The 27,657-nt window shown below is 38.8% G+C and overlaps 1 protein-coding gene across 1 annotated transcript; it reads right to left on the bottom strand.

Annotated features, from left to right (window-relative positions):
* Positions 1-84: 84 nt before the first annotated feature.
* On the bottom strand, positions 85-27,630 carry MRPL3 (mitochondrial ribosomal protein L3). The gene is made up of 10 exons (XM_042889088.1): positions 27,527-27,630; positions 26,969-27,147; positions 26,041-26,132; positions 24,825-24,923; positions 20,951-21,050; positions 19,525-19,585; positions 11,800-11,908; positions 10,188-10,265; positions 9,265-9,342; positions 85-704 (listed from the first exon to the last, which is right to left on the bottom strand). The coding sequence occupies exons 1-10, from the start codon at positions 27,628-27,630 to the stop codon at positions 555-557; spliced, it is 1,050 nt and encodes a 349-aa protein (XP_042745022.1). The 3' UTR covers positions 85-554.
* Positions 27,631-27,657: the final 27 nt, after the last annotated feature.

Here is a 27,657-nt window from a genome sequence, read left to right as displayed (position 1 = left end):
TGTTGGGTATCTGCTAATTCAACTCAGAACAACGTTAAAGCAAAAGGAAAGAGCTCTGGTGAAAAGAAATAAAACAAGCCCAAATCAGTGTATTTTCCCTTTTTATTCTGAGCTATTCTTTATTAAGTTGGATTTGTATCTGATTTATTCACCCCCCCCAGATGCAAAAGCCTATCTGAAAGTTTTTTTTGACTGATCAGAGTTGCCCAGGCTAGTTTCCATAGAGGACAAACACAGAGTTTGGTAGTATTCAGAAGATCAAACTAAAGCCATCTTCAACAGTTTCCAGAAATCTCTAAGTTTTCACAGTCTGTGGCCCAGGACAAAAGATAGCCGACAAAGATGAAGACTAACTGCTCTAATAAGCTTTGCAACCTGTCCCTCAGACTCACCTGCTGATTTATCAACAATCTTGAGTTTTTACCTGACCGAAACAGCAATATATGAAACATCCGGGTCAGTTGGCCAGATTGCAATTCATTGGTTTACTTTTATACAGCACTGCAAAGTTCATAAAAATAAGAAAATTCCACGTTTTCAAGATATCAAAAACATTACGCGTATGTGACCGATGGATCTGTGAACTGGAACATGTCCTGGTCGTACAAGTCTTCTGGTAGTTTTTCATCTCCATCAGCAAAAAACGTGGGGAAAGGAGGGTTTTTATTGCAGTCTTTGTAAACACGCAGTTTTGTATCTCTGACCTAAAAGCAAGGGAGGAAAAGGAAGGTTAATAAATCTTACAGAAGACTTTCAGACAAGTGCACAAGAAATTAAGGAAATCATCTAGCATGAGTAAGCAAAAACAGCAGCATTCACATTATACTTGCTTATCTGAAGGATTCTGTATACAATCAGTTCTTTTAATATCAGCTTGTAACCTAGTCACTGGTGAGTTAAAAAAGCACAAACAGAAAGCACAGCCTCACCCCACTCACCACCAGAGCAAATAAAACAAACAAAAAAACAATGGAGAATTTATTATCACTCGTACCAAACTGACAGAATCAATTCCTACTTTTATGAATTCATTAATCAGTATTTTAATGTTAAGTGAAGGTAAGCAGGACTTGTTTAACTGTGTTATATCCCACACTGCTTTCCTACATGACACACCAAGTTATATTATGCAGTGTAATCGTCCTCTTCAACAGCCAAGACATGCTTTTGTATTTACGATGCTGTTCTGGCAACTGATTTTGTAAAGATACACACACGTGCTGTAAGTGCTCCCTCTGGCTACTGCAGAGCTGCTCCATGATTGCAGATTAACTACGTAGACTTCTTCCCATAGGAATCAGTGCCCACGTCTGTGGAACGTGAGCCCTTAAGAAAGTTAATTTTACGAACTGCAGTGCCAGAGAGAAATAACTTTCCTTTACTGACCTCTCTACAGGGCGAAGAGGTTTAAAACCTAACCCCCAAAACTCCCATCTCTGAAGAAAATTAGTAGTTAGAATTATCAGCAAAAGGCAGTTTGTCTGCGGCGGAAGATAGAGGAGCAGTATCTCCTTAGAAAAAAGAGCTACAAATTTTCAAATAATGAAATTTCATTTATAATAAAATGCTTCACTTCTGTATCATTACGTATGCTCTTCCTCCTGGAGCTGTAATAATCTCTTTTCAGGCACTAAATTCAATTGGATTAAAGAAAGGTGCAACAAGATTAAATTTTAGTATAGTGAAGATAAGCTCTTTCTCCTGCTCACTCCCATCTTTTTTTTTTTTTGTTGGACTTAAGAGCAGGAAGCTTGTTCTTACTTGGTTGGAAAAAGCCTCAAATAAGAGAACTGTGATTTACAGCACAAATTAAATAAAACAATTTTATGCCTGCTGACAGCTCTGTTCTGACAGCCAATATTTACCAGATTCATATCAGCTATTACTTGAGCCTTAGCCAAAGTCCAGCAGGATTCCTGCAGATGAAGTACACAAAAGGTTTGACTTAAACTTCAGCTTCTGGAAAACTGCTATTTTTTTTTTTTCTCCTGAAGAAGTTCTAACAGTTTTATAAGTCAGGTTCAATAAACAGAAGAAAATATTTTGCTGAGAATAAGGGGGAGAAAGGCTTAGATTGTTCCTCTTCTACCAGACACCATCTATTTAGTTGCCAACTGCCACACATGACTATTGAAGTACCAGTACCTGGGACAGACAGGAGTTCACATCTACACACAATAAACCAGGTGGAGGTCAAAGCCCAAAGACCTTTGCTGCAGCAGTTCCAACTACAGAGAGTTCACAGGAAACACAACCAGACACACACCCAAACTGCTGCGGCCAAGAAGTCATCTTTCCCATTCAGTATGCTGCTGTCATTCCTTTTACTAGATAAACATGTTTTAATAACTTCACTAGTTACTATTATTCCCTTATTCTCTCCTCCCTAATCCCACAGCACATCACAAGACTTCTTTGCTAACTCTCTCCTGGAAGACAGCAAAAATATACACGGTCTCTACTTTTACAGTATATTTAGGAAGATAAAAATCAATTATTTCTGATACCTTATTACCTTCTTTTGATAGAGTGATACCTTCTTTTGCATAGAGTGCTTTTCATGTCTATTTTTTTGCTACTTTGGATTATTCTTATTATAGACATACGGTGTTAGAGGCTGTTTGAAATTCCTAAAAAGGAATTTAAATGTTTGTTTTCCATTCTTTTTCCTTTTTCTTAAAGCAAATCTGAAGACTTCTGAGTAAGATGTCTGTTCTTAACTGAAGGCAAAGTCAATGTTCAAATCTTTGTGCTACATTAGTTTATCTAAATGAATGTAAGATTTCTGTTCAACCTGCTTCTGTTACATTTCATGTATTAACATCAGGTGGTAGATGGTAGCTTTTTTGTGATAAAGAGAATACTTCAAGTCTGAAGATTCTTATGGGATATTTTCAACAGACCATCATACGGTAATATTTCATTTTACCCCTTCTAAACTCATCAGAATCTTGACAGATCCCAGAAGTATGAACCATGAACCACGGCTGGTGTTAAAATTCTTTTCTTCTTATACACTCTGTATTTTGATTGCTGTAACTGATACAGATGTTTTTAGACTGGTAAAAAATACTGCTCTTTTTTCATCTTTTCTGATATTCGCTGCTTTCAAGTGCAAGTAAAGCAGCAGGTGAAACATCCTGAAGCATCATATTAAAGCATTAATGTCAGATTGAATGAATTTCCCTCTTTCTGTCTTCGAACTTCCAAAAGTTCTTAGGTATTATTAATCCTATAAAAAAAGTAATACAAATTCACTTCACATGTGAAAATTCCAATTAGCATCTTAGAACATGGTACAATTTTTATCTATTTTCTCTACAGAATTCCTGGATGTCTTGCTTTATGCTTATGAATAATGCAGCACACCAAATTTTCTGTATGTAATAGCTCAGATTTCTGCACAATAATTTCACAATAATATAAAGAAGCTAAACAGAATGCATCAGCAGTTATACTTGTTTCTGCAAATACTGTCTTTTAAATGACACAGCACAGGTCTTCCAGTTGTCCAAGTAATCTTCTGAGAGCAGCCCTAATAAAGGGAAAAACAGTATGTCTTTCACCTTATTCCTCAGTCACAATCCCACTGCAAAACAATGCTTTATAGCAAAGACTCCAAAACTGTATCAAGTAACACTTCACTTTCTTCCTTCCCATAAACCATAAAATATTTTTTAAATTCTGTGTTGAAACTGCTATATAAGCAATTGCTCTGGTAATCTCTTACAGAAAGGCAGTAGGCTCTAACACATTTGCAATTATTTACAAATAATCAACATACAAACCTCTCTCATAACTGCCTGCAGGCCCTACAAAGCAACATCTACGATTCTTAGGCATGTCATCATTAAACCTTTAAGCAGCACTCTTCTCAGGCTTTCAGGCAGTATAAATCCAATGCATTCACAACTGATAGCACTGACCCCTTTCTGCTCTCTTCCTCTAAGAAAGAAAAAATAAGGGGAAAAAAATGGGGAAAACAGGGAATCCCATGATATCCAGGTAAGTGTTAATGCCCTGTTATTAAAATCGAGTGGATCCAGCTTTTACTCACAGATGGAGCTGTGCTCAGTGCCCAACTGACTATCATAATCCATAGAAACATTCACTCTATAACTCAAACAACATAACCGCCTGGTTTGCTTAAATATTGTTGATATTACTGTATATTCTATTCTACAGGTAGGTAATACACATAGTAGCACTACAGTATATTCTCAGTGATTTTTTTTTTTATTGAGAAAAGGTTTAGAGAAAGTTGAAGTTGGACTTTGTCATGGTTTTGTCATGGTTTTGTCACTGTATCTTTAACAGTCATGGAGCTTGCAGACACTTAATAAACTGCAGATATGCATGTCCCATATAGTCTGGCTGGTATAAACAAACACAAATTCAGCAGTCTATCAACATGAAGTAATATGGTCTTAAGCACGCATTAAAACCCGATGCTGAAGTCACAACTCACACTGGCAGTTTAACAGGGCTTCAGGCTGTGTTAGCAACCATAGCCAAGAATGCAAACTGTTTGCCAGACAGGAAAATGTGTTTCAATATACTGAATGTTAGAAGTAATCTTCTCAGGTGTCATATGTTACCTAGCTCAGCCACTGTGCCATTTTCAGTTAGAGAAAAGAAGTATTTCAAGAACTGTAACCATATCTGACCTGCCTTACTTTTCCTTAAAGAAAATCCCCGCACCAATCTATCACAGTCCAGGACAGGGAAGGTGAAAGAGGTCAAGGAATAACACTGTTCCAACAATTCCTCCATTTGAGCACAGCACACTCAACTCAGGTGTCAGCAATATTGGCAAGTGAGATACAAAATAAGTAGGATGCAAACTTCTACAAACTTTTAATAAAGAGAAGAATGTAAGAAACGGTAGGGGAAGACTGAGAAGTTGTTTCTTAGCTCAAACACACTACTACACTAAAGCAATGATATGCTTCAAGTTTAATTCTACCTTGCAAAAATCAACATAGTGTTCGGCACTGAATATATGAAAAAAACTAAGTGTCTTAAAAACAGGTAATGTATGAAATATTATAAAACCTAAACTATAGCATCCAGTAGTATAATATACAATATTACAACATCCCCTCTGTTAGAAAGGAGATACTTAAAAAAAGAGGTTAGTCTTATGCTTTTCTCTTGAATGAGTGAATAGAGAACTTTCTGATAATATATATGGGAGGGAAAAGAAAAAAAAAGCAAGCACCATCAGCTTCCAGAAAAACAAAACCAAGCAACCAAACCCAACCAATGAACCAACAACAAAAAAAAAACCACCCAACCAACTAAACCTATTAGTTTTATTTCCCCCAGAGAATCAGTACCACAGTAGTTAACTGTAGGTTCTATAATCTAAAAAGATACAGCAAGAGTAACAGGTAGTACCTGAGGGAGGTTGTGCTTGTAGGCACAACACAGTAATGTACTGATGTTCATTCTGCAACACCACACTACGAACAAAAACTTCCACACATTCTACAGTGCTAATAGTTTTTCTTAACTTTGTTAGACCTTGTCATTGAGAAAGAAATCCATGCTAAAGTAAGCTTTGTTGATTGGTTTTCCAGTTGGCTTAGAAATGTTACTTGTGTCAGTTATTTAACTTTATGGTTCAGCATACGATATCAAATGAAAACTGTGTTCTAATTAAACCAGGAATCCACTGATCCCCATATTCTGCACTTTTTGTGCTGATAATGAAACTTGAAAAAAATCTAAGTGCTTCATCTCCATCTGCTGATGCAGTAAGTTTCCAAAAAATACGTAACATAAAATAAATACATGCTTTAAGGTGCACTGTGATTTTAATGGTTACCAAGCAACAAAGAGTGGGTACTGAACAAAGAGTACCACTTAGAGGCACGCAGAGAAGAGTATAATGTGAAATTTCACTTCTTGAGCTCAAAGACAGATGGTTTCACATCCCCTAGACACTACTCCTACCTAATTGCAGACAGGTATTTAGTGCAACTAACAGTTATAATGAAAGCTAATATCCTATGATTTCTCTGCTCAGCTACAAATAGCTATACATCAATGTAAAGAAAGTCAAAGTCTGTATGCAAACAAAACAAAACAACAAACGTGGAAGGAATACTCAAAACAAACTAAAAACCACCACAAGTGAGTACTAGACACATACTGTCTAGGCCTGATTCCCTGGCTGTCCTGCAGATGCTGTGTAATGGCACTCAAGATGATCTGCTCTATAAGATTTTCAATACTGATGTGACAGGCCTGAAGTTCCCTGGACCCACCTTCTGACCCTTCTTGTAGATGGGCATCACACTGGCCAGTCTCCAGTCGTTTGGAACCTCCATGGTTGACCAGGATTGCTGGCACTTCTGCCAGTTCCCTCAGTACCCCTGGGTGGGTCCCATCAAGGTCCGTATTCTTGTGATAGTCTAGTTGGAGCAGGAGATTGCTGTTTCCTCCTGAATTACAGGCAGGCTTATTCTATTCCCCATTCCCTCAGGGGGCTAAGTACCTTCAGAATAACTGTTCTGACCATTAAAGACAGATCAAATTAGGCACTGAGTACCTCAGCCTCTTCCTCATCTTTTATAGTAATAATAAGGCAGAAATCACTTGAAAAAAAAAAAAAGCTGTGAAGCCATCTTTACTTTTGATATTAGGATAAAGTTCCAATCATTATCTGTGGTGAGTGAACTGAACAGAAGTGGCCACTAGAAATGGCAAGCACTTAGCTATTAATGCAGCAGACTGCCCTGACAATCAAAGTCCATTATCCTCTTCACGTTACAGATGTCAACACAGTTGTTTACTGGATGTGCTCAGATGGCTTGGCCCAGCAGTCTCCTGTCAACAAGTTTGTGGAAAATGGCAGTACTGCTGCCTCAAGCATTTCTTTTTTAAGCTAACAGCAGGACTGCTTTCAGAACAAAAACAGAAAAGCCAGGCTGGTGAAGGGGAGATGTTCCAGACCAACTGTATGGGGCTGCTGAAGCACGGCCTGATCACCTGAGGTGAGCAATAAGTCAGCCATAGGAGCACAGGTGAAGGCAATTCAGCTGTGCTGCAGGAAGGGCTGGAGCCTGGCTGCACCCCTCCTAGACCCATTTAAGAGCTGGCTACCAGTAGAGAAGGATCTCTTCTGGAGATCTACTCCACTGGAGTTTCCTATGCGAGACCAGGAAAGAGTGAGTGTCCTTTTCTGCTCTAGTATAATAATTACATAGCCAAGCTCTCAAATATACTATATCATCTGTATGTTCATTGATTGTACACTAAGCAAGAGTAATTTCTTAGCAAAGAAAAGGTAAAGTTGAAATAAAAAGGTGGAAGAGGTTCATCATAAAGGAAAGCATGTTTCCAGTAAGTTCTTCTCCAAACAGAAATGTATAGTGCCTGATCAATAAGGTAGCACTGATTTAAATGAGAGCTTCACGGTATACACAAAAATGTATAACACAGGCTATATTACAGATGTTTAATAAGTGTTTCTTCTCTTAACTAACTTAGAAACCTGAAAAACAAAGAACCTACTGAGTCTAGTTAAAATAAGTCTTAAGTTAGTACAAATAAGAACTGTATTCAAAGCCTCAATGGTTTCATGAAACACATCTTTGCAGGATCTGAGACGAGACATTTATTTGCCACTGGACCACTTAAGTGTGGACGGATTTTAACAGCAATACAAAGATGCACAACCTTTTGCAACAATTAGTTCTTAAGAGTACTATTAAGATCAAGTAATAAGGACAGGGCATCAAATGTTAATAGTATTTTCAGCTACATTACATTGCTCGTATACATACGTGATTTAAAAATATGATCTGACAACAAATGCACACTTAATTAAACCTCAGACTAATGTAAAGCCATCTATCAGTTTCAAGTCTCAGGCTGAACAAAGATACTTAGAACAAAGCTGAAGACTAGGTTGTTCGTTTGATAGACCAATGAAAAGCCAATGAAACTATAGCCTTCATTTTATGTATGCTATGTAGCACACAGGGATTTCGCAGAAAAGCTCCCCTGGAAAACTTTTTCTCCTGAACATGTTTACCCATTTTATCATCCAAATCTTGGGAGAGAAATGTGTAAAGCCATTATCCAGGCCTCGAGCAGACAGGACAATCAAAGCAATTCATATACGCCTTGCTCAGAAAAAGGGCCTGCTTTCCAACCAGAGAAACACAAAAAGAAACATTTTGCTGTAAAACACCTATTCTGAAGCTAGCTCTACTTTACCTAATGCCCAGCCACTGGACTGTGGACTTCTGCTCCACAACCAGACAGTAAATATCAGAAACGTTCATGGTAAAAATAGTCCAAGAACATAATAAACTTGTTCAAAACATCAGAACTTCCTGAACTCTGTAGCTTCTCAAGAGATCACTTAAAGAAAGATCATTTAAATCCTTATAGTACTTTTGAGGATTTTAAACTATATTCGTTATAAACCTACCTGTATATCTGGTGATCTTTATAATCAACATTACTAAAGATATTTGATATCAACATGTTAAGTCAGAAAAGAAACAACTTACAAGGAATTTGTTTGCAAATGTGTAGAATATACTTAGTAGGAAGAAAAATCTATTTTGGAAAAAAAAATCTTCGGAAGTATTTGCCTTTCTTTGATGTAAATTATCTACATTGTAAAAACACAGACTTCTCACTGTTTCAGTTTCTCTTAAATAATCTTAAAATGCTCTCCATGAAATTAGCAATTGACAATTAATTCTGTAAAATGTCACAGATACATTTATACTGATTGCAAAGGGAACTCATTATTGTGAACTCAAGCTGTCTCAATTACTTCTTAGAAAGCAAGTGCCGCCACGTATGTGAATGCCTTGAATAACTTTTAAGGCAGTGCTTGCTGTATTTCTGTATTCTGTTCATGAAAACAGCCCTTAAATAACATTCTGGAGATCTCACCAACATACTATTGACTCAGATTAGAAGAGGATGCACCTAGCCCTGAGACACTTACCCTGAATTCCAGTAACTGCTGGCTTATCACATGCTACAAGAATGCACAATCCTGCTGCAAACCTAAAAATGAACTTTTTAAGCAGTGATCCACCGCTCCTATTAACCACTGTTTCAGAGAGCTGATCCTACTTGCTTTAATTCAATAATACAAGATTGAACTCTAAAGAAATGATTGCATTCAACGATGTTTTTTTTTTGTTTGTTTGTTTTTTTCCTGTTTTAATAAGAGAACAGTAGAGAGCTTAGCAGTCACTAACACCAGAAAGTTGAAATTAGCCCACATACCTTCACCAGACAATTCGTGTGACCTGGAACAGAGCCATGTACATAAATAATATCATGTTTTGTGTTGATCCTCCACACCTAGAAGACAAAGAAACCACAACATTTCTAAGCTCATTTTATTCCAGCTTTACAAATGGCAGCTAAGTAAAGCACAAACTGATTAACTGGAGCTGGTATTCTGAGGAAGAAGAATATTCTGCAGAGACCTTAACGTGCCATAACATTCAGCCATACGTTATTTGAAGTGCACAGCCTTCTAATTCAGGAGTCAAACAGTTTTAAGGTGCTTACAGTCAGGCAGGTTAAGGCAGCCCAACTGAAACTCCCAGGTCTCTTTTCCTCCTAACACTAAGAGCTGTTGTAAAACTCCTGTGTCAAATTAAGACAAATATGTTCATGCAAACATTATTGCAACCATTTGTCAGTTTCTAAATTCCATGAAGTGCTCAATTGAACAAGCACGTTTTCTAGTTATGAATCATTAGTTTTAGTTAGAAGGCAGCAGCACGCTTTGTCGCAGCCTAAAGGCTAATATGCTTTTTGTGCAAACTGCAGAGCTTGCTGGCAGAGACAGAACAGTAGATGTAATAGGCTTTGAACAGGCGGAATGGGCATGAAAATATTCACTGAAGGACACCAGAATGCTTTTTCTACTGCAGAGGCAGAGGTCTAGGGACAGAGTGCAAAATGAGAGCTGTGGAAGAATCATCTGAAATCACAGTCCCCTTGGACTACGTACATGTAAACAAAATTCAGACATCTTTGTAAGACACAAAAAGACAGGAACACACATTTGCTGCTACCGTCTTTCAAATCAGCTTACTGCTGGCAAAAGCAGCAGACAGTACACCATGACACACAGCTAAGTCCATCTGCTTGGTGATGCACCCACCTTATTCACACTGCAGTACAGTCAGACTTACCTTTAATGCAAAAGACGTCCTATAGATGTTACCCATTTTACCAGGCATTTTCTTTCCAGGAAAAACTCTGGAAACTTTCTAGATAAAAACAGACCTCAAAATTACATATTTGCAAAAGGTATCCTAGAAACTTGAGAGTAGCTGGAAGGAAAATAGGCTGGTATTTACAATGTCGAAAACATGTAATATTGATAAGCATTTAAAATGCTAATCCTCACTTGCTGGATGCTAAGTATTACTTTGTGTGTTTTCTGAAATAATTGACCTCAACCATAAAACCACTGTAAGCAATACTGCTGTAACCACTAAAGGATTCTAGCTTTGCTTAATATGTAATTGTTACAGATTCAGACAAAATATTCACTCATCTCATATACTTGTTTAGTGAAAAAGAAGATAAGGTGCAGTTCTTTGAAACTGCTGTCATCACACCGCTCTCATCCATATCACAGCCAGTAGCAACTGGCAAACATGCCTAAAATACTTGTGGGTGCCAGTAGAGCTCCAAAGCAGTCCTGCCTTAGAAGATTGCCATAGTTAAGACAAAGTTTAGCTTCTCCCTTCATCCAATCCATGAGTTTTATACTTATGTACAGTGGATTTTTAAAGCATGTGTTTTCTTCAAAAGATAATCTAAAATGACACTTCTTGCTATTGCTTAATTTTTGTATTCCATTTTTGCTTAGCTGGGAATAGCCTGGAGAATAAAAGGCACCAAAAAAGAAAAAAAAAGAAAAAAAAAAGGCAAGAATAACTGAATAAGTTAAGTAATTTTCAGTTCTATAGTATTTTCCACGGTTTTGCCTCAGCCTCCTATAACATTGTATTAATAATTAATTGTCTTTATTTATTCAACTTCTTGGAAAGTCTTTATTTCAGAAAATCAACTGCAATAAAGCTCTAGAACACAGTTTTGTCCTGCACAGGGCAGGATTACAAAAACACCTGAGGTGGTCAGCAATAGACTGGAAAATTACAGACAATTCAGGCTCAGTACTGTGACTGTTGGTTTTAATTCTGCAGCAAAGCTAGATTGCAGAAAGTCCTCTTAGTTCAGCCTAAATGTTGCGCAAATGTTACAAGGACAGAATTTAAAATGTATCTGTTTCAAAGAATTTTTCAAGTAATACTGCTTATAGTTTAAAACTTGAAAATATTTCATAGTCTGCTTAAAAAGGCTATGAAGCCAAGGAACTACTTCTGGGATGAAAGAGCTCATTAAGCAGCTCCACAAACCAGTATAAGTGACAAAAGCAATTGGGGGTTTCACAGTACAGCCATCTATTTCTGCAGAGAACAGCACAATATCTGCAGCATAAAACAATGAGTAAATCTTCCCTAATGCAGAAATGATTTTTAGAATTCTCTGTGAAGTTTTAAGACTATTTCTCTCAGCTACAGTACAAGATGCCACAATTTGCTCAGCTGCTTACCAGCAATAAAGTACACTCATACATTTATCTGCACTGTTCATTATACAGGTTTCTGAATCTCACTTGGAACAGCTGGGATTCTCTGCTACCACAGAGCAAATAATTCATTTCTAGTTAGTAGTTCTAAATATACAGGAGAATGTTTACAACAGAAAGTGGGAAGGCATAAGAATCCTTACATTGGTAGATATTGCTCCAGGACGTCTGTGAGTTTTAGTTTGGCCGTGGCTGGCAGGCTGGCCTTTAAATCCCCACCTTTTCATGACACCTTGAAACCCTTTACCAATTCTGTAAAGAAAACAATAAAGAAACAAGCCTGGGTTAGACTTACAGTAAAGTTTCCAGCAATAAACAATACTTTAAGTCAGACTCATTAACATTTTATAAATGTTTACTTTTTACTTTTAGCAAAGTTCTTCAGATACAAGAAAATATCTTAAATATATCTATACAATGAACATATTCTAGTACAATACTTCAGTGTTGCTTTAGAGAGTAAGAAGCATGATGGAGTCATGCTACAACGATATACAATGTTCCCAGCTGTGACTGTATGTGGTATTATGAAAAAATTTTAACCAATGTCAATATTTGACACCATAAAAACAAAAACCCCAACCAAAAGTAGCTGTATAACAAAATATACCACAACTTAATGAAAGGCAGCGTCAAGAAAGGAAGAGTACGGCTGCTTGGACTTCAAGATAAACCAAGGAACATTTCTTCTCCCAACTACAATAGGTCCATCTCTTGAACACAGCTTGTTTTCACTACACAGTCTGTAGTAAAAGCATTTAACACATTTGATCTGGACTCATCTGACAAGCTGTAAAACAAAGTAACAAATAAAGCATCTTCAATGCCTCAACATTTGAGGCAAATATAATCACTGGCTCTGGAGTTCTGTTTACTGCAAGGAGAGACTCAACAGGAAAATCTGGCTCATTGTTACACAAAAGAAAAGCAGATTACAGTGTGTGCTTAAATCCACATTGTCAGTTTCCAAAAGGAAAAGTCTGTCCACAGGGCTTGTGGCTGCCCTGATCATTTAATTATTGTAACAAGATGATCCAATTTATAGAGATCCTTTCTCCGCTAATGCACTTCCCAATGCTGCAGTCCTGTTAGTTGCAGCATCAGAACCTTCCAGCCAAACACAGGAAAATAAAACTGGGAATAATCATGCATGCTTCCATGTTGTAGTTGTACCTATGGACAACACTTTGTTTTTGTCATCTTCCCTGATAGCAGAAGTGAAGAGAAAAATAGGCAAATGCTGAAAACATCGACATTTCCAAAAGGAGGTTCTTTCCTCTTCCACTTGAATACTCTGATTGGTGGCCTACTTGCCTGCAGCAATTTTTTCTTTTAGAACTATCCATTACAGCCATGTTTTCCAAGTAGACTGCTTCTGGCATCTCTACTGGAAGATGGAATTAGCAAACTCTCCAAAGCCAAGTGCAAGTGCGTCATACAACAGCTGTGCACTTAGCAGAGAGAGCACACTGGGGGCCATGATTAATTCTTTAGCTGCAGAAACATTCTTGCAATTCATAGAAAACCACAGAGCCATCTAAAGCACTATTTCAAAAGAAAACACTACTGTCAACTTCAACCAAGAAGCAAAATCCCTGAAGTCATGAGCCACTTCAATATTTCATTTTGTTCAGATCACTTTTAAGAAATCAACAATTTTGAACCCTGTATACTGTACTTTCCAGTAAAATATTCAGTATTTCTAGCAGGATTGCATTTTTATATTTCCAAGAGGTGACTTTGAGATACTATTTATTTCATCAAGCGTAATGAGATACCACAAGAGTTCTTAGAGTTTAATGATTTATATTATGCATGATGCAGTAGAATGATAGTAGATGCTTATCTACTATTAGTTTTCTCTTTGGCTATACACACATTCAGTTTATAACACCAAAACCTTAAGAAAATGTATAGAAAGTTTGTACAGATTGGAAAAAGAGTATACTGGTAAACATTACATTTCTCAGGTATCTGTTGATCTGGAATATGAAAACAGTCATCAATATCTGAAATACTCTGATAAAGGCCAAGAAAGAGATCTCCATTGTGAAATCAGAATTTTTCCTAACCTTTAAAACTTTACTAACTACCAATGTTCTTTCATCATATTTATTCAATCATTCTTTAGAATATTTTCACTTCTCCCATGTTAAGAACTCGCTGAAGGTCACTGAATTACCTACAAATGCACTTAATCTTACCATTTTTAAGTTTTCCACTCAACATGACCCTCAAATCACCATTATGATTCAAAACAAAGTTTTATAAATTACGTAAAATAAAATGGTTTTTAATAAATAATTTAGTAAGAAGGAACTCTAGTTTTGTTTCATTCTGGAGTTTTTCATTTTTTTGTTAAGAAAGAAAAAGCTGTACGCAACATTCTTTAAGCACATGTCAAGATGAAAAGCAATTATATAGACAGCATGTAGGTCTTCCCCATCTTTTTTTCTGAAATGAAGCTGGAGCCAGAATAAAAGCTACAGGATTACGTAACTCAAACAAAGTCTAAAATTCAGTAAGGAACTGCTAGGATCTATTTAAACCCAAGTAAAAAGGAGGACTGTTCAATCAGGCATTTACTAGCTCAGCCAATGTTCCTTGGTCACTCTAGAAGAATACCATACTTGCAACCTGAGTCCATGTTGATGAGCATGTGATCTGTTCTCGAGTGGCAATTTCTCTATTATATGCAAAGAATAAATACTATGAATAATTTTTTCATCACTTAGAATTTACTTCTAGTGCAAAGATCTTACATTCTTCTATTTGTATGAAATGCAAAGTGGTTTTGAAACTAGTACTTATGAGCAAGGAAAAGAATTTAAGATGCACGCTGTTCAAGAAACAATGCTGAACAGAGATTTATACCAGTATAGAGTTGTCTTTAACTTCCTGAATTCTGCCTAAAAAGAACAATTATTTGTAACACATTGTTGTCAGCTTCTAACAGATGCTAGCTGTCAGATCTTAGTATCACCAATTAATTGCAGATTGCTTTGTTGCTCTCTTCACTCATTTTAAAAGTTACTAAGTGTGAATGAATACAGCAAACATCACCAGTCACATGCAAAAAAATATTACCAAACCAAGTGATATTTTCCAAAAGTGAACAAAACAGAAAATTCCAGCATGAGAATGCTACATCCTCTGTTAATAAGTCTTGTGAGTTCATTTCCACCAAGTATTTCTTAGTGTGAGCTAGTCCAAAATCAAAAGATTACAGCATATAGTTACCATATATGAAATACAATAGGATTACCCGTAAAAGATACCAATGAAACATGTTATCTTTCCCACAGTTACTTTTCCTTTGATGACCCACATCACCACCTCATCTTGGAATACTTCAAATTTTTTTCTACGAAATCCTTAAATGTAAACATACAATTCTGATTTCAAACAAACTCAAACGTATAAGAAAAGGTGCACCCCCAAAATTTTTTTTACGAAGTATAGCTCTGCTAACTTAAAATATTTTCAAAAACACTGTGGTTTTGCTTAGTGGGACCTTAATCTAGACCCATATTTCAAAGAGAATTAACATCTAGATTCTACTCTGAAAGAATCAAGTTGCATGTGTGGTATCTGAGAGATGGTTATCAAGAACTTACATTAAAATACAACATTTCTCATCCTACTTGCATTGTTAAGATTTCTTGATAAGACACTTACTACCTGTTGTCTTGGCTTGAATCAAGGACTAAAACAATACCTGAACAAGCATGCATCAGGCCTCTCTTCATTAGGCTTGACAGTATACCAAGTATGTATTCTTTTGTAATACAATGAATTTAGTCACTTACTTTACTTAGCTCCACTGAAGCATGATTGCTTGGATCCCATAAAGGAACCACGGGCAACAATCCCGCATATGCAAAACTAACATGAACGTTAAACGTAATGAAAATAATCATTCTGTAGAGCTAGAAATAGAGTTCAATTAGATACAGTTGTTCTAACCTCACCTGCTGGAAAGCAGCCGTTCAATTCAATTACACAGTTCTTACAAAACCTCAATTTCTAGGTCTGATAGAAGCAAAATGCCAGTAACTAATGACCCAACACTCATTTGAAAGATACCAAAATAAAGCACTGTAATTAAGGCACACTACTGAACTTAAATTGGCTAATTTAAAGAAAAATTATTTAGATACTGTAGAGGAAGAAAACTCCACCTATTCAGTCAAATGATTTCAGACAACTATAGAGAATACTTTTGGATTCAGATGATGCTGTTATCCTATGAAGCTCAAATAAAGCCACTAAGCACACAAGAAGTCACCATTTGCACGTTCCAAAAATAATCACGTTTGGCTATTTCTTTGGAGTGACAAAATTTCTGATGTTTCATGAGTTTCAGAAAACGTTCACATGAAAGGCAAAGAAATGACAGAAAAAAAATCAAATCCAACTCATGCTCCATCCGGCACTCAGGCTACTAGTTTAAGGCCCCGTCCCACCTCCTCCCACCTCATGTTTTGGACATCTTTGTACCACACTGAGGAGCAAGCTGCTGCATGTGACTGGTCCGGTTGAAAGCCTGACCAGTGAAGAACAGGTACATCACAGAGCACTTCTCCTTCATGAACCTCATAGTGGCAGCAAGCTAGAAGAGCCGTGCAGGAGGAAACACCACCACCTCTTTGGGGAGCTATGCCAGCTCAAACACATCAAATAACACAGTCCTTAACAGAATAATTTCTGGATTGTGCTATATATTTTAAAGAATATTAGGGCTAAAAGTGACTAACAGGCCACAGAAATTGTGAGGTTCACTCCTGTGCCAAATACTGTGCATTTTTGATACATACCTCTGAGACAGAGGACAAGCCTACTTTAAAAACAACTATGAAATTTAAGGACTGGATTTTAAATTGCTGACGAGGACTAAGAAAAAAATTCAGCTCTACCAGGACTGACAGCTCCCAGACTGACGCTGCCTACTGTCAGAGTTTTAGAAGCTACGCACACTGTGCCAAGCAAATTAAGAGACTTCATATAAAACAAACTCTCTCTATCCCTAGCTGAGCCTTCTTGTTGCTGTGAGTGCTCTTCTTCAGAGATATAAATGAATCAAAACATTTCAAAAGATGATATTTCCAAGGAAGGTTTGAAAGCAGATATCCCCAAGCAAGCAAGCAAACAAAAAACCTACCCTACATTTTGATAATCAAATCTAACCAAGATACCAACCAAGTCTTTTCTGAAACATAATACTAGGAGTTTGTTTAACATACAATAGAGAACTAAAAAACAAAACAAAACCTTATCGTGTTTGAGGATCACTTTTCTGATTTTCACCTTGGCACAGGAAGTGTACAAAGGGACACTGTGCTCATCTGGATCATTAACAGTCAGTAAACATTTAAATATTGTTTATACATCCCACTATATTCCCTCCTTACAGGGGTGGCACATTTTCTTTCTTTTTTTTTTTTTTTTTTAATAAAATTAATAATGTTATGAAAAGTAGCATCACTATGATCATCCACGTGACTTCCAGCATTGCACACTTCATTGTTTTTCTCAAATAAAAAAAAATCCTGACAGTCTCCCAAATGTGAAATACGTGTTTGTGTAAGAAGTATTTCTAAAAACCGTACTAGCAGTGGTAGCAATTATTGGCTTTTAAATCTGTAACAGTTTGAATCAGGGAAATAGAAGCTGCCTCCTGCTGTGACTCAGCACAATATTCTTACGTAACTTCAAAATGCCGATACGGCTTCTGACCTCCAAGTGCCCACCATCATCTCTACAAATGAGACCCTACAGAGTAAAGGCTAATTTCAGCCTATGGACCAAACCTTCACAGATTCCTTCCTCCTACAGAAAGGAGAAGATGTATCCTCTTCAGTGTGGTCCCGACAAAAGTCTAACAACAAGAATATTCTCATTTCTATCCCAAAGTGCAGTCCTAATGCTACAGACCAATGCAGTCATCATTCCCAAAATAAATTGTTCACTCTTCATCAAAGCACTTCTTGGATATTTTTGTGAAATCTGTGTTCCTTATATGGACAGTAACTAAGAATGATGGATACAGTATTCTGAAAAATAAAAACAAAACCCATCCAAGAATGGGACTAATAAACACTGGATGGTAATATATGGAATAATATAATAATAAGTAAATATCTAAAGAAAAACTGAAATGTACTCAAATAATTCAATTATTTCCCAACAATCAAGGTAATATAATGCAGAGCTCCAGAAGAGTGGCTGTTAATTAAAGTAACAGTCAGAATGGCACAGAAAGAGGCTTAAAAAAATATCAGACATAGAAAGACTGGAACGATTAGGGGATCATACCAACAGAAAAACCCATGATAAAGAAAATCCTGATTTCTCCTTTCAATTTAAGAATTTTTTCTTCTCCCTTTACAACGGGCACCTGTACATCAGGATGACATGCTGCCAGTATCAGTGGTACAAACAGTTAATTTCCAAAACTGGATCACACAAATAGATGAAAATACTGTCTAACAAGAGGAGATGGATTTACTGAACACAGGCAGGAACACTGTCTGTTCTCAGGTGGCTCGTAGGTTCAAATGCACACGGTGAGATAGAAATCAGAACTCTGAAGATGCTTACCAGTATCTCTTAAGGTGGCAAGAAGCCTTCCTAAGCACTTGGAAATAACTACTACAAAAACAAAGCTCTTCTGCATTAACCAAGTGTGACATGCACTCTGCATGCATGGAATGCTCGTATTCCTGATTATGCAAGTATTTTGCTTTACAAACAAGACGTTGCTCCCAACTGCTGCTCACTGAACACAGTTTAGATGCTGAATTAATAATGCACCAGGTGCAAGTTTGCATAAGCAAATCTGACATAGAAAAATGCTAATTCCAGAGAACTTCTTGATAAGGTGCCCTTATAGGTGTATTCAGTTGAGCCATATGACAGCTGACTATTCTGCCGTGTTGAAACAGTCCATTTCCCCCAATATATGCAAAGCCCTGTGAGTAGCATTGGGCATTTCTAATATGTATGTGAGACAATTGCAATGGACGCCACTTCAAACAAAGCCAGTTTGGTGTTATCTCCATTGCACAAAAAGCTAAACATCAAATGGAAAATATTATCTTGGTGGCACAATGCAGCAAAAACACTTCACTAACACATGGAGGTAGCTCTCATTTCTCTTGAGCAATGGCAATTGTGCATGTAACAGATGAAGCATGACTAGTTCCTGTGGCAAGATGCCAGATACTCTTCTGACACCCCCTAGCACTTCAATCCTAATTTGGCATTCTGTGGTCTGAGAGGAAATCATTCCTCCTACGTTAAAGTAAAAAGATCGTTAGCTGCTGCTGGCAGAAGAGATGAGCTGGAATATGAGAGAAAACAATCCAGTAATTTGACAGTTCTGTTGTCCAGCTAAATGTACTCACTATCTTTTTGCTTTTCTTTCTGTCAACATCATTAACCTCTTTGCATCTCTTCACCAAATCAAAATTAGGCAGCTTTGCTGAGAGTTGAGGCCTCTTGGCACTTCCTTCCTCCCATCTGCACATATCACACAGGCTGCACTACTGACCTCCAGGCCCGTACTGAGCACGAGCAGCTCTTCCTTGGGCTGCATCAAGCCCTTCAGCACTCATCACATTTGTGACAGATAGCACGTGCAGAACCATAGCCCTAAGGGTTCAGGTTTTTTCTGTTTACAAACCATGTCAAAATTCAAAAGCTTCAGAGGAGAAAGATAGTCTGCTATTTCTGACCAAGGGCAGAGTAGATTTCCATTGCAACTGTATCTCAACTTTTGCTGAGCTGTAAATTCAAGCCAAAGCAGAACAAAGAATTCAACAGGCCATCAGAAGGATAAAGCATACATGAGAACATTGGGAACGTACGTTTTTGCAGTAACATCCACAACTTGCCCCGGGCGGAAGTGAGCAGCATACAGAGGAGTACCTTCAAAGAAGAGGAGAGATCATTTTGAGCCAAGTGCCAAAACGCTCAAATCATACCAGTCATTGCCATCCACATTTGACTACAGTCACAAGAGAGTTCTGTTTTTAATCCATGTATTATTTGTGCTTCTTTGTAAACCTCTGAAGTGACTGAAATAGGTGCTTTCTAATTGCAACTTAAGCCCCTTTCTCAGTTGCTCGCCCCATTTCAGATGAGTAGGAAGGAGGGGTTGGGGCTGTACTTAAAAATGTTGCATTTGAGACAATGAAGAAAGCCCCAAATACAGAATTAGGTAAGACACAATAAACAAACTTGGCAAGAAAACAGAATATGCTCCTCTTGTAACAACTAGCACCTCACAAAGTGTGGAGGGGGTTGGGGGATTAAAAAAAAAAAAAAGGAAAAAAAACTTTGCAGTTTCTCCTCTTTGTCTGGACTTGGTGTTTCTAAACCAAAGACTGCAACAGAAGAACATCCACTTGGGAATTATCTATACACGACTTTTAGTAGGACCAGAGCTACTGCAGGTCAATGACATCACTCAGTCGAGTGTAATTTCCCACTTGATCAAAGTTAAAATTTTAATTAGAGATTTGCCTTCAGCATTTTTTTTGTCCAAATGCAATATTCTTTTATAAGCACCATTTAAAAGACAAACACAATTGTAAACAAACCTCGTTTACCTACAAATGAATTTTAATCTGAAGACCCACAGAGCTACAGTTCTAGCAGAGCTTCCACTGTGTTGTAGTCAATTAAAGAAATGAAATTTTAATCATGTCATACCCACAACTAACATCACGTGATTTTCAAATCTGTATTAATGATGTAAACCTTCCCTATTGCTCAAGAACAAAAATCCTCACATTAACTAATGTTATTTTATGACCCATATAGACCTGGGCTAACATGCCTGATGTCATCACATGACCCATACAAGCCTGGGCTAACACGTCTGTCAGCAGCAAGCAACTGATGTGAGATGAGGTACGTGAAGGATGTTACAGATTAAAAATACACTCTCTCATTGACTTCAGTAAAAATCAGTGTATTGAAAACCTGAAATTCTGTTATATATCAAGCACTTGCTTCCATTAATTACTCCAGACTTCCTCTTCATGCCAGACTTGATTTTTATCAGTTACCACACTGCATCAAATAGCCCTTGCTAAAAAACATCCTTGGAAGCAAATAAAGATACAAAACAAGTTTGTTTGTGCTCATACAGAGAAATAAGAGTTCTGCAATAGTTGGCAAAATTCCTCAGAAAACAAAAATGTAACACACTTTTTGACTTGGATTAGATCTACAAGAAATGGCAGACAGTAAATGGCTGCATCTAAGTCAGCTGATCAAAAAGATTACCTGGTTTAATTATGGCATCATCTGTCACATTAAATGATGTAACTTTCTGCTTCCTTGGTACTCCAGCTTCTCTAAAAATTTCCATTTCAGCCTCTGATTTCTGTAACAAACAGCAGCCATTAAAAAAAAAAAATAAAAAAATCTTAAAATACTCAGAGCACAGAAAGTGATTAGAGATGGTCAACATCACTCAGGCAGACATCATACTCCATTTTTATCTTGAGAGTAATATTTTATCCCTCTATAAAATACATTTATAATTCCTGTGGCTGCACTTCATTTTTTGAGTAGTTAGCTCAGAGCTGCATTGCATGAACAAGAGGTAAATGAAGATTTCTAAGATCATGGGGAGGAAACCAATCATTTACAACACATGTAAAATGTATCAGTGCTTTTTCACAACTTCAACTCCTTTCAAAGTGTTCTAGAAATTTAAATAATAATTTAAATTGTAAATAACAATTTAAATTTGCTCCATCCCTGGAGCACTCTAGGCCAGGTTGCACGGGGCTTTGGGCAGCCTGATCCAGTAGATGGCAGCCCTGCCCATGGCAGGGGGTTGGAACTGGGTGAGCTTTAAGGTCCTTTCCAACCCAAACCATTCTGTGATTTTTATAATTCTATGAAAACCATTTGCTCCTTTTCAGTGCAGCTAATCATTCAGTTCCACGTCACCACAAATTACATTTATTCCACTTAACAAATAAAATCAGACCAACAGAGTCAGTTCATTGCAAGAACTTCCAGAAACGCTTAACCGAGGTTGCAGGAAAAAGTGATGCAGTTGATTTGGCTTCAAATGAATTCCAGAAAGCAACTGAAGCATCTGACAGAGCTGCCACACTTGGGCAGTCACAGCACTTACTTTCTCTTCTCAAGACCTTGGTGCAATTATCTCTCAAGCAAAAAAACTTTGTTTTTTCAGACCAAACTTTAGAACTGATTTTGTTTACTTTTAAAATCTGCACACTGTGTTTCCTTTTGGTTTTAAAAAGTTTTGAGGTGTTATGAGAAGAGAATGAAAAATGAAGGAGCAAGAGGATGGAGCAGCTCTGACTCAACCACAAGCCCCAACCTCCACCTTCACATATCTGTCCTCACCTGAGGAGGAAACACGGTTACAGCTTCTGAAGGCTGATGTTTCTTTTAATTACTTTTAAGTGACTTCTAAACTGGATTTCACAGTACAAAATGCTTCAGATAATACTACCCTTTTAAAAAAGGCTATCAATTAAATCCAAAAATCTCCCAAAAGACCATGAACATTTAAAGCATTAATGGACGACCACTGTACTGAAGTGCAGTACCACACTGGAAGATAAAAACACAAAGCAAATCCCTCCTCTACTAGATGTCTGCGTGTCAACCCTTCTTTTCCACCGCTGTGTGCAACCGCCTCCCCAAAGAGCATTGAGGGGAGCCACATGCTCAGCACAGGGCCTGCAAGGAGCTACTGCAGCTGAACAAAAGTAACTGAAAATCAAAGGGAGAAAATGGCTTTCCCATCACAACCCAACTCCAGCCTTTACGTTTTCTATTCTACCTTAGCATGGTGTCTCCGAGCAGCCATGCCACCTCGGCCTTTACAAACCCCCTGAAAGGCAACGCTGGCAAGAAGAGAAGACTGCGTGAATTCTCAAATGTTCTTCCTTGAAAAAGACCAACAGTGTCTTCTAATGTTAGAGGAAAAAAATGAACCTGCCCTCACTTCATGGAAGCATATAAAAATATTTTGGAAGAAGTGTTACTATACTGAGACTGAAGAGCTGGGCAGGGAGGAACCTGATGAGGTTTAACAAGAGTACGTATAAAGTCCTGCACCTGGGGAGGAATAAGCGCATGCATCAGTGCAGGTTAGGGGCTGACCTGAGATGAGCTCTGTGGAGAAGGACCTGGATGTCCTGATGGTCAGCGAGTTGGCCAGGAGCCAGCAATGTGCCCTGGTGGCCAAGAAGGCCAGTGATATCCCAGGGTACATTAAAAAGAGTGTGGCCAGCAGGTTGAGGGAGGTGACCCTCCCCCTCTACTCTGCCCTGGTGAGGCCGCATTCAGAACACTGTGTCCCGTTCTGGGATCCTCAGTTCAAAAAGGACTCTTAGAAGGAATCCAACAGAGAGCCACAGAAATTACAAAGGGTCTGGAGCATCTTCCCTACGAGGAAAGGCTGTAAGGGGCCAGACCAGCCAGAATTTCTTTTTAGCTTGATGCAAAACACAAACACTTCTTATTTTTTTAAGGAATTTGACACTCAAAAGAAATACATGAAAGTCTCTTTGTCAATTTGAAATTACTGAGGGAATCACTGGGCTGAATTCATTAAAATAAAAAAAAAGTCAGCAGCTGTGAGGAACCCAAGGAAGACAGGTGTTTCTGTGAGGAATTTGCAGAAAATAAGGTGCTTATGCTCACACAACACAGAATCATTCCACTTTCTTTTAATTCTTGCATTCAAACACTTCAGAGAGGAAAAAAACAACACGCTGCAAGATAAACATAGGAGAACAATGACTCAAATCTGAGTTAAACCGGAAAAATAGATCACCTGTGGGTTCCTGAGCAGTATAACTGGTCAGAAAACACAGGTCAAATTCTCTTAGAATCTCTGCAGTCCATACAAGGATGACAACGATGATGGTAATTACACAGATCTAGGCCAGGTCCTCACTACAGATTCATATGTCCAAGGATACTCACTCAATATCTTCATTAAAATTATAGAATCATAGAATGGCCTGGGTTGAAAAGGACCACAATGATCATCTAGCTTCAATCCTCCTGCTAGGTGCAGGGTCGCCAACCACCAGACCAGGCTGGCCAGAGCCACATCCAGCCTGGATAAGCTTAGCCAAGTCAATAGGAAAAAATATTCCCCAAGAGAATCATTTACGTAAAGCAAATCACTGGAAAAGCTTGAATTGGCTTTTCATGTCACTCTGCTATGTGTTTCTCTGCTCCTTTTTGTCCCTTGCATATTTTGACTCTGACAATGCTAAATCACAGCCAACATCACCTTCACAAAGAGATCAATTGTATGGAGTCTAACGTGCAGAATACAAACTGAAAGCTGTTTGACTCTCACAATTATCGAATGTCTTAAACCAAGGTTATAGGAAACAAAAAGCACTGCTGCAATTTCTCCAGGAAAAATGTTGCAGCTGGAAAGTGGAAATGGACCAAAGCAACATACAAAAAGTAGAAGCAATGATGATAAAATATAGCATGAACCCACTGAACGCTTAAGGAAGAAAAAAGCCAACAGATATACCAAATGAAAAAAAAAAAAAGCCAGAATCTCAAAGGGAGACAATCTGCTTAGTAATCACAAGCTCGATTTTCTTTCCTGCCTAAATCAAATAAATGAGTCTTGGGACACTGCAAGATGTGAAAAGTGATACTTGGTAGAAATAATGGATCACAGAAAAAAAGACCCTTTGAGGGAAAGCTCTGTTCCTGCCTTGATCTATAATTCAGTTTTCCTCATCAGCAGTGATGACAGCTCTGAAAGGCGGCCAGAAGCACTGATGGAGGCTGGGAACTCCGCATCAGGTGTGCGGGGCTTCCAAACAAGTGTGTGGTATCACTGCTGTTCATTAAGCCATTTTCCTGAAAACTCATCTCACACTTCTTCATCAGTAAAACTAGCTGCCAAATACCAATCTCAACAGACCTGTGCAGGCATTACCACTAAAAACCTCTTAACCAAGAACTGAGATTAGCAGTAGGGAAATAAGCAAGCACGAGCATGACAAAGATCAGATTCCAAACACGTCAAGTAGGACAATTCATCTTTTAGAAAAATTCTGTTTGTGTTATTGTTGCACTGTCATCACAAGAGAAACAACTCCAACAAAAACACCCAAAGCAGTTCACTTACAGAAAAAGGAGATGCGTTTTTCCCTCCAACAAGTAGCCTTGCTCTTTTTCCGCCTGACTCTTCCTTTGAAATGTACTTCAAAACATGGCAGTCTTGCACCTTAACAAAAGGGAAATAGTGATTACTTAAGCATAAGCAGATGTTCATGCTTTCGTACTTGAGTAAGAGATTATGAAGGCATGTCAAGGTACTTCTCTTCTTCATTCATATTTGTGTAACAGGAGATAGAGTGTACAGACAAGGCCGTGTGTTGCCCTTTTACCATAAACATTCTTTTCCTAATTAATTAAAGGCTTAACGTAGAGAAGATACTTGTAAAATGATACCTACATTTTTGTGAATGCTCTAGTGAACTCCTATTGCCTTCTTCTGTGAGCAAGATGTGTATAATCTAAAGGGGGACTATGAGAAAGAACCGGACAGGCTCTTTCTGTGACAGGAAAAGGGGAAATGGTTTCAAACTAAAAGAAGGGAGGCTTAGATTGGATATAAGGAAGACGTCTTTTACAGTGAGGGTGGTGAGGCACTGGCACAGGTTGCCCAGAATGGTGGTGGATGCCCCATCCCTGGAGACATTCAAGGTCAAGCTGGATGGGGCTTTGAGCAGCAGATGTAGCTGTGGGTGTCCCTCTTCATCGCAGGGCAGTTGGACTGGATGGCCTTTAAGGGTCCCTTCCAATTCAAACGATTCTATGGAAATCTCTACAGGAAGCAGCTGCAAAGCATGCAGTAAGAGCCTGTGTTTTGGCCTCCTGGTCCTTCATCCTATAATCCTGGTGGTGTTCACAGCCCCCATTTGTCACTGGATAGCAGCAGGTATGCAAAACAGTTTCATCTCAGCAATGTCTGCCAGAAAATACCAAGAAGCAGCTTCATGGCTACAAAGATTCAGCAACCAACGTAAAACTAATCTGAAAGTGCATAAAGGTGGCAAAAAAAAGCAAAGCAGGAAGGGTAATCCAACTTCGCATTGTTCTCCCACCTCCCCTCTGCTTGGCCCAATTTTGCAGCACCTGAACACTTGAGGCAGAAGGCAGACCCCTTCTACTCATACAAAGTCTAGCATATAGAGAATAGCCACAGTGTGCTATGCAAAGCCACAATGTTCTTTTTTTAAAGGAATTTCTTTATCTGCAAAATGATACACTTCACTTTTGAGACTTCTGGTTAATCTGAATACAGTAAAGGGGATGAAATTCAGCGTGACTTGTTTCACCTTAAGCAGTGTGACAGCGTGCTTCTTTCCTGACTTGGTCCATATTGGCATCATTCCCAGTTTCACTGCAACAACACCAACTCTGACAGAATCTGCAGATCAGAAGAGAGCACAGATGCAAGTCCATGCCTAACATTTGAAAGAAGTCATCTCAGAACCAACAGAACTGCCAGTGAGGTCTCAGGCATGTTCTTCTGTGAAATTACAACACCTGTGCAGAATCCTAGCACCAAGCCAACTATTAAAAAGTCTTCTCCACTTCATCCCACCCCTCTCTTTGCATGTTTCTGACATTGTAACTGTATGGCAAAGGCACCCTGTCAAATGTGTGCTTTCCCACAGTCCTCCGCTTGAAAAACAGAGCATGTCAGATGGAGAATAAATGCCTGAAAAATCAAATATATTTCCTTGTAAGTAAATGCAATGCATCAGTTCTCTAAAAACCATTTAAAACACCACAAGGTGTTAACACCCTCGTGGGAAGCTTTCAGTTCAAATCAGCACCTGGTAGGTTCCAGTGCCACTCAACGTTCAGACAATAAGCTAAGAACTAATCTAAAAAGAACCCCCAGAATGTAAAACATGCAAAGTTCAAAGCGTTCTTGTAAATACCGCTGCAATGAGAACTGTAATATAATACATCCCACTTCTCTGCAGTGATTCTAGTGTCTCACTGGCTAGAGCACAACATGAAGTTCTCAACCCTTCAGAAAGGCCACATCATTTGACATCAGACAACAGCCTAACACAGTCTGCAAAGCTGTGAGAAGACCCATGTCGATGACAACAGAATTTGGAACAAAGTGCTTTTTTTGCCTTACAGAGAGCAAAGACAGGTCACAGACAAAAAGGCTGCAGAACTTTGGTATTACTGAATGCAACAAGGATAATTTCACTTCCACTTCGGTGTTTCAGAAGGTTTTCTCACCTGGTTTCCACTCATTCAGTGGCCACGGCTCGTCCTTCAGTGGGCACAGCTTGCTGGCTGTCTGCGCTCTGTACTCCTCCGCTGCCGCCTTCCTGAGGAACTGCTCGTTCTCTTCAGACAGATGCTCATGCCACCATGTTGCATCGTGCACAGGCCTGGCTGCAAAGCCCAGCTGCCAGCTTTCCAGGAGTGGGAAACAGTTTGGGTGTCTGATCAGCTCAATGACCCAAGACATGTACGTCTGTGATGCGCTACATACAAGGCTGTATCGCTGCACAATACAGCATGCAGTAACAAAGGCATTATGCCAGCAAGCTACTAACCACAGTCACTCAAACAGCTGACCCTTAGAATCACAGAGTCGTTAAGGCCAGAAAAAACACCTAAGATCATCCAGTCCAGCGGCCATCCCGCCCCCACCATGCCCACTGCCCACGTCCCAGTGCCACACCCACACGGTTCTTCAACACCTCCAGGCCTGGAGCGGCAGCGCTGGGGATGATGTGCGCAACGCAGCCCTCCCTCCCCCCCGCGACCCAGCAGCCTATCCCTCGCTACCTATGGCCGGACGCCGCCGTCACCGCCCGCAGCGGCCTCCCCGGCGCCGCCGCCACCGTCCGCAGCCGCGCACCGAGCCGGGCCAGCAGCCCCAAGCCCGCCATGCCGCCACCGCCGGCGGAAGCGCAGCA

This window comes from Lagopus leucura, unplaced genomic scaffold, assembly GCF_019238085.1.
Source record: "Lagopus leucura isolate 7727_CA_CO unplaced genomic scaffold, USGS_WTPT01 Super-Scaffold_100157, whole genome shotgun sequence".
Classification (NCBI taxonomy): domain Eukaryota; kingdom Metazoa; phylum Chordata; class Aves; order Galliformes; family Phasianidae; genus Lagopus; species Lagopus leucura.
This window is presented reverse-complemented; position numbering and strand designations above follow the sequence as displayed.

What these genes read in the sequence shown, in the direction of transcription:
- MRPL3 (XM_042889088.1), bottom strand. Translation starts at nt 27,630, where the DNA reads ATGGCGGGCTTGGGGCTGCTGGCCCGGCTCGGTGCGCGGCTGCGGACG. An exon ending in ACGGCGGCGTCCGGCCATAG is followed by an intron (nt 27,148 to 27,526) that starts GTAGCGAGGGAT and finishes ACTCCTGGAAAG; the next exon opens with CTGGCAGCTGGGCTTTGCAG. An exon ending in ACACGAATTGTCTGGTGAAG is followed by an intron (nt 705 to 9,264) that starts GTATGTGGGCTA and finishes CCTTGCTTTTAG; the next exon opens with GTCAGAGATACAAAACTGCG.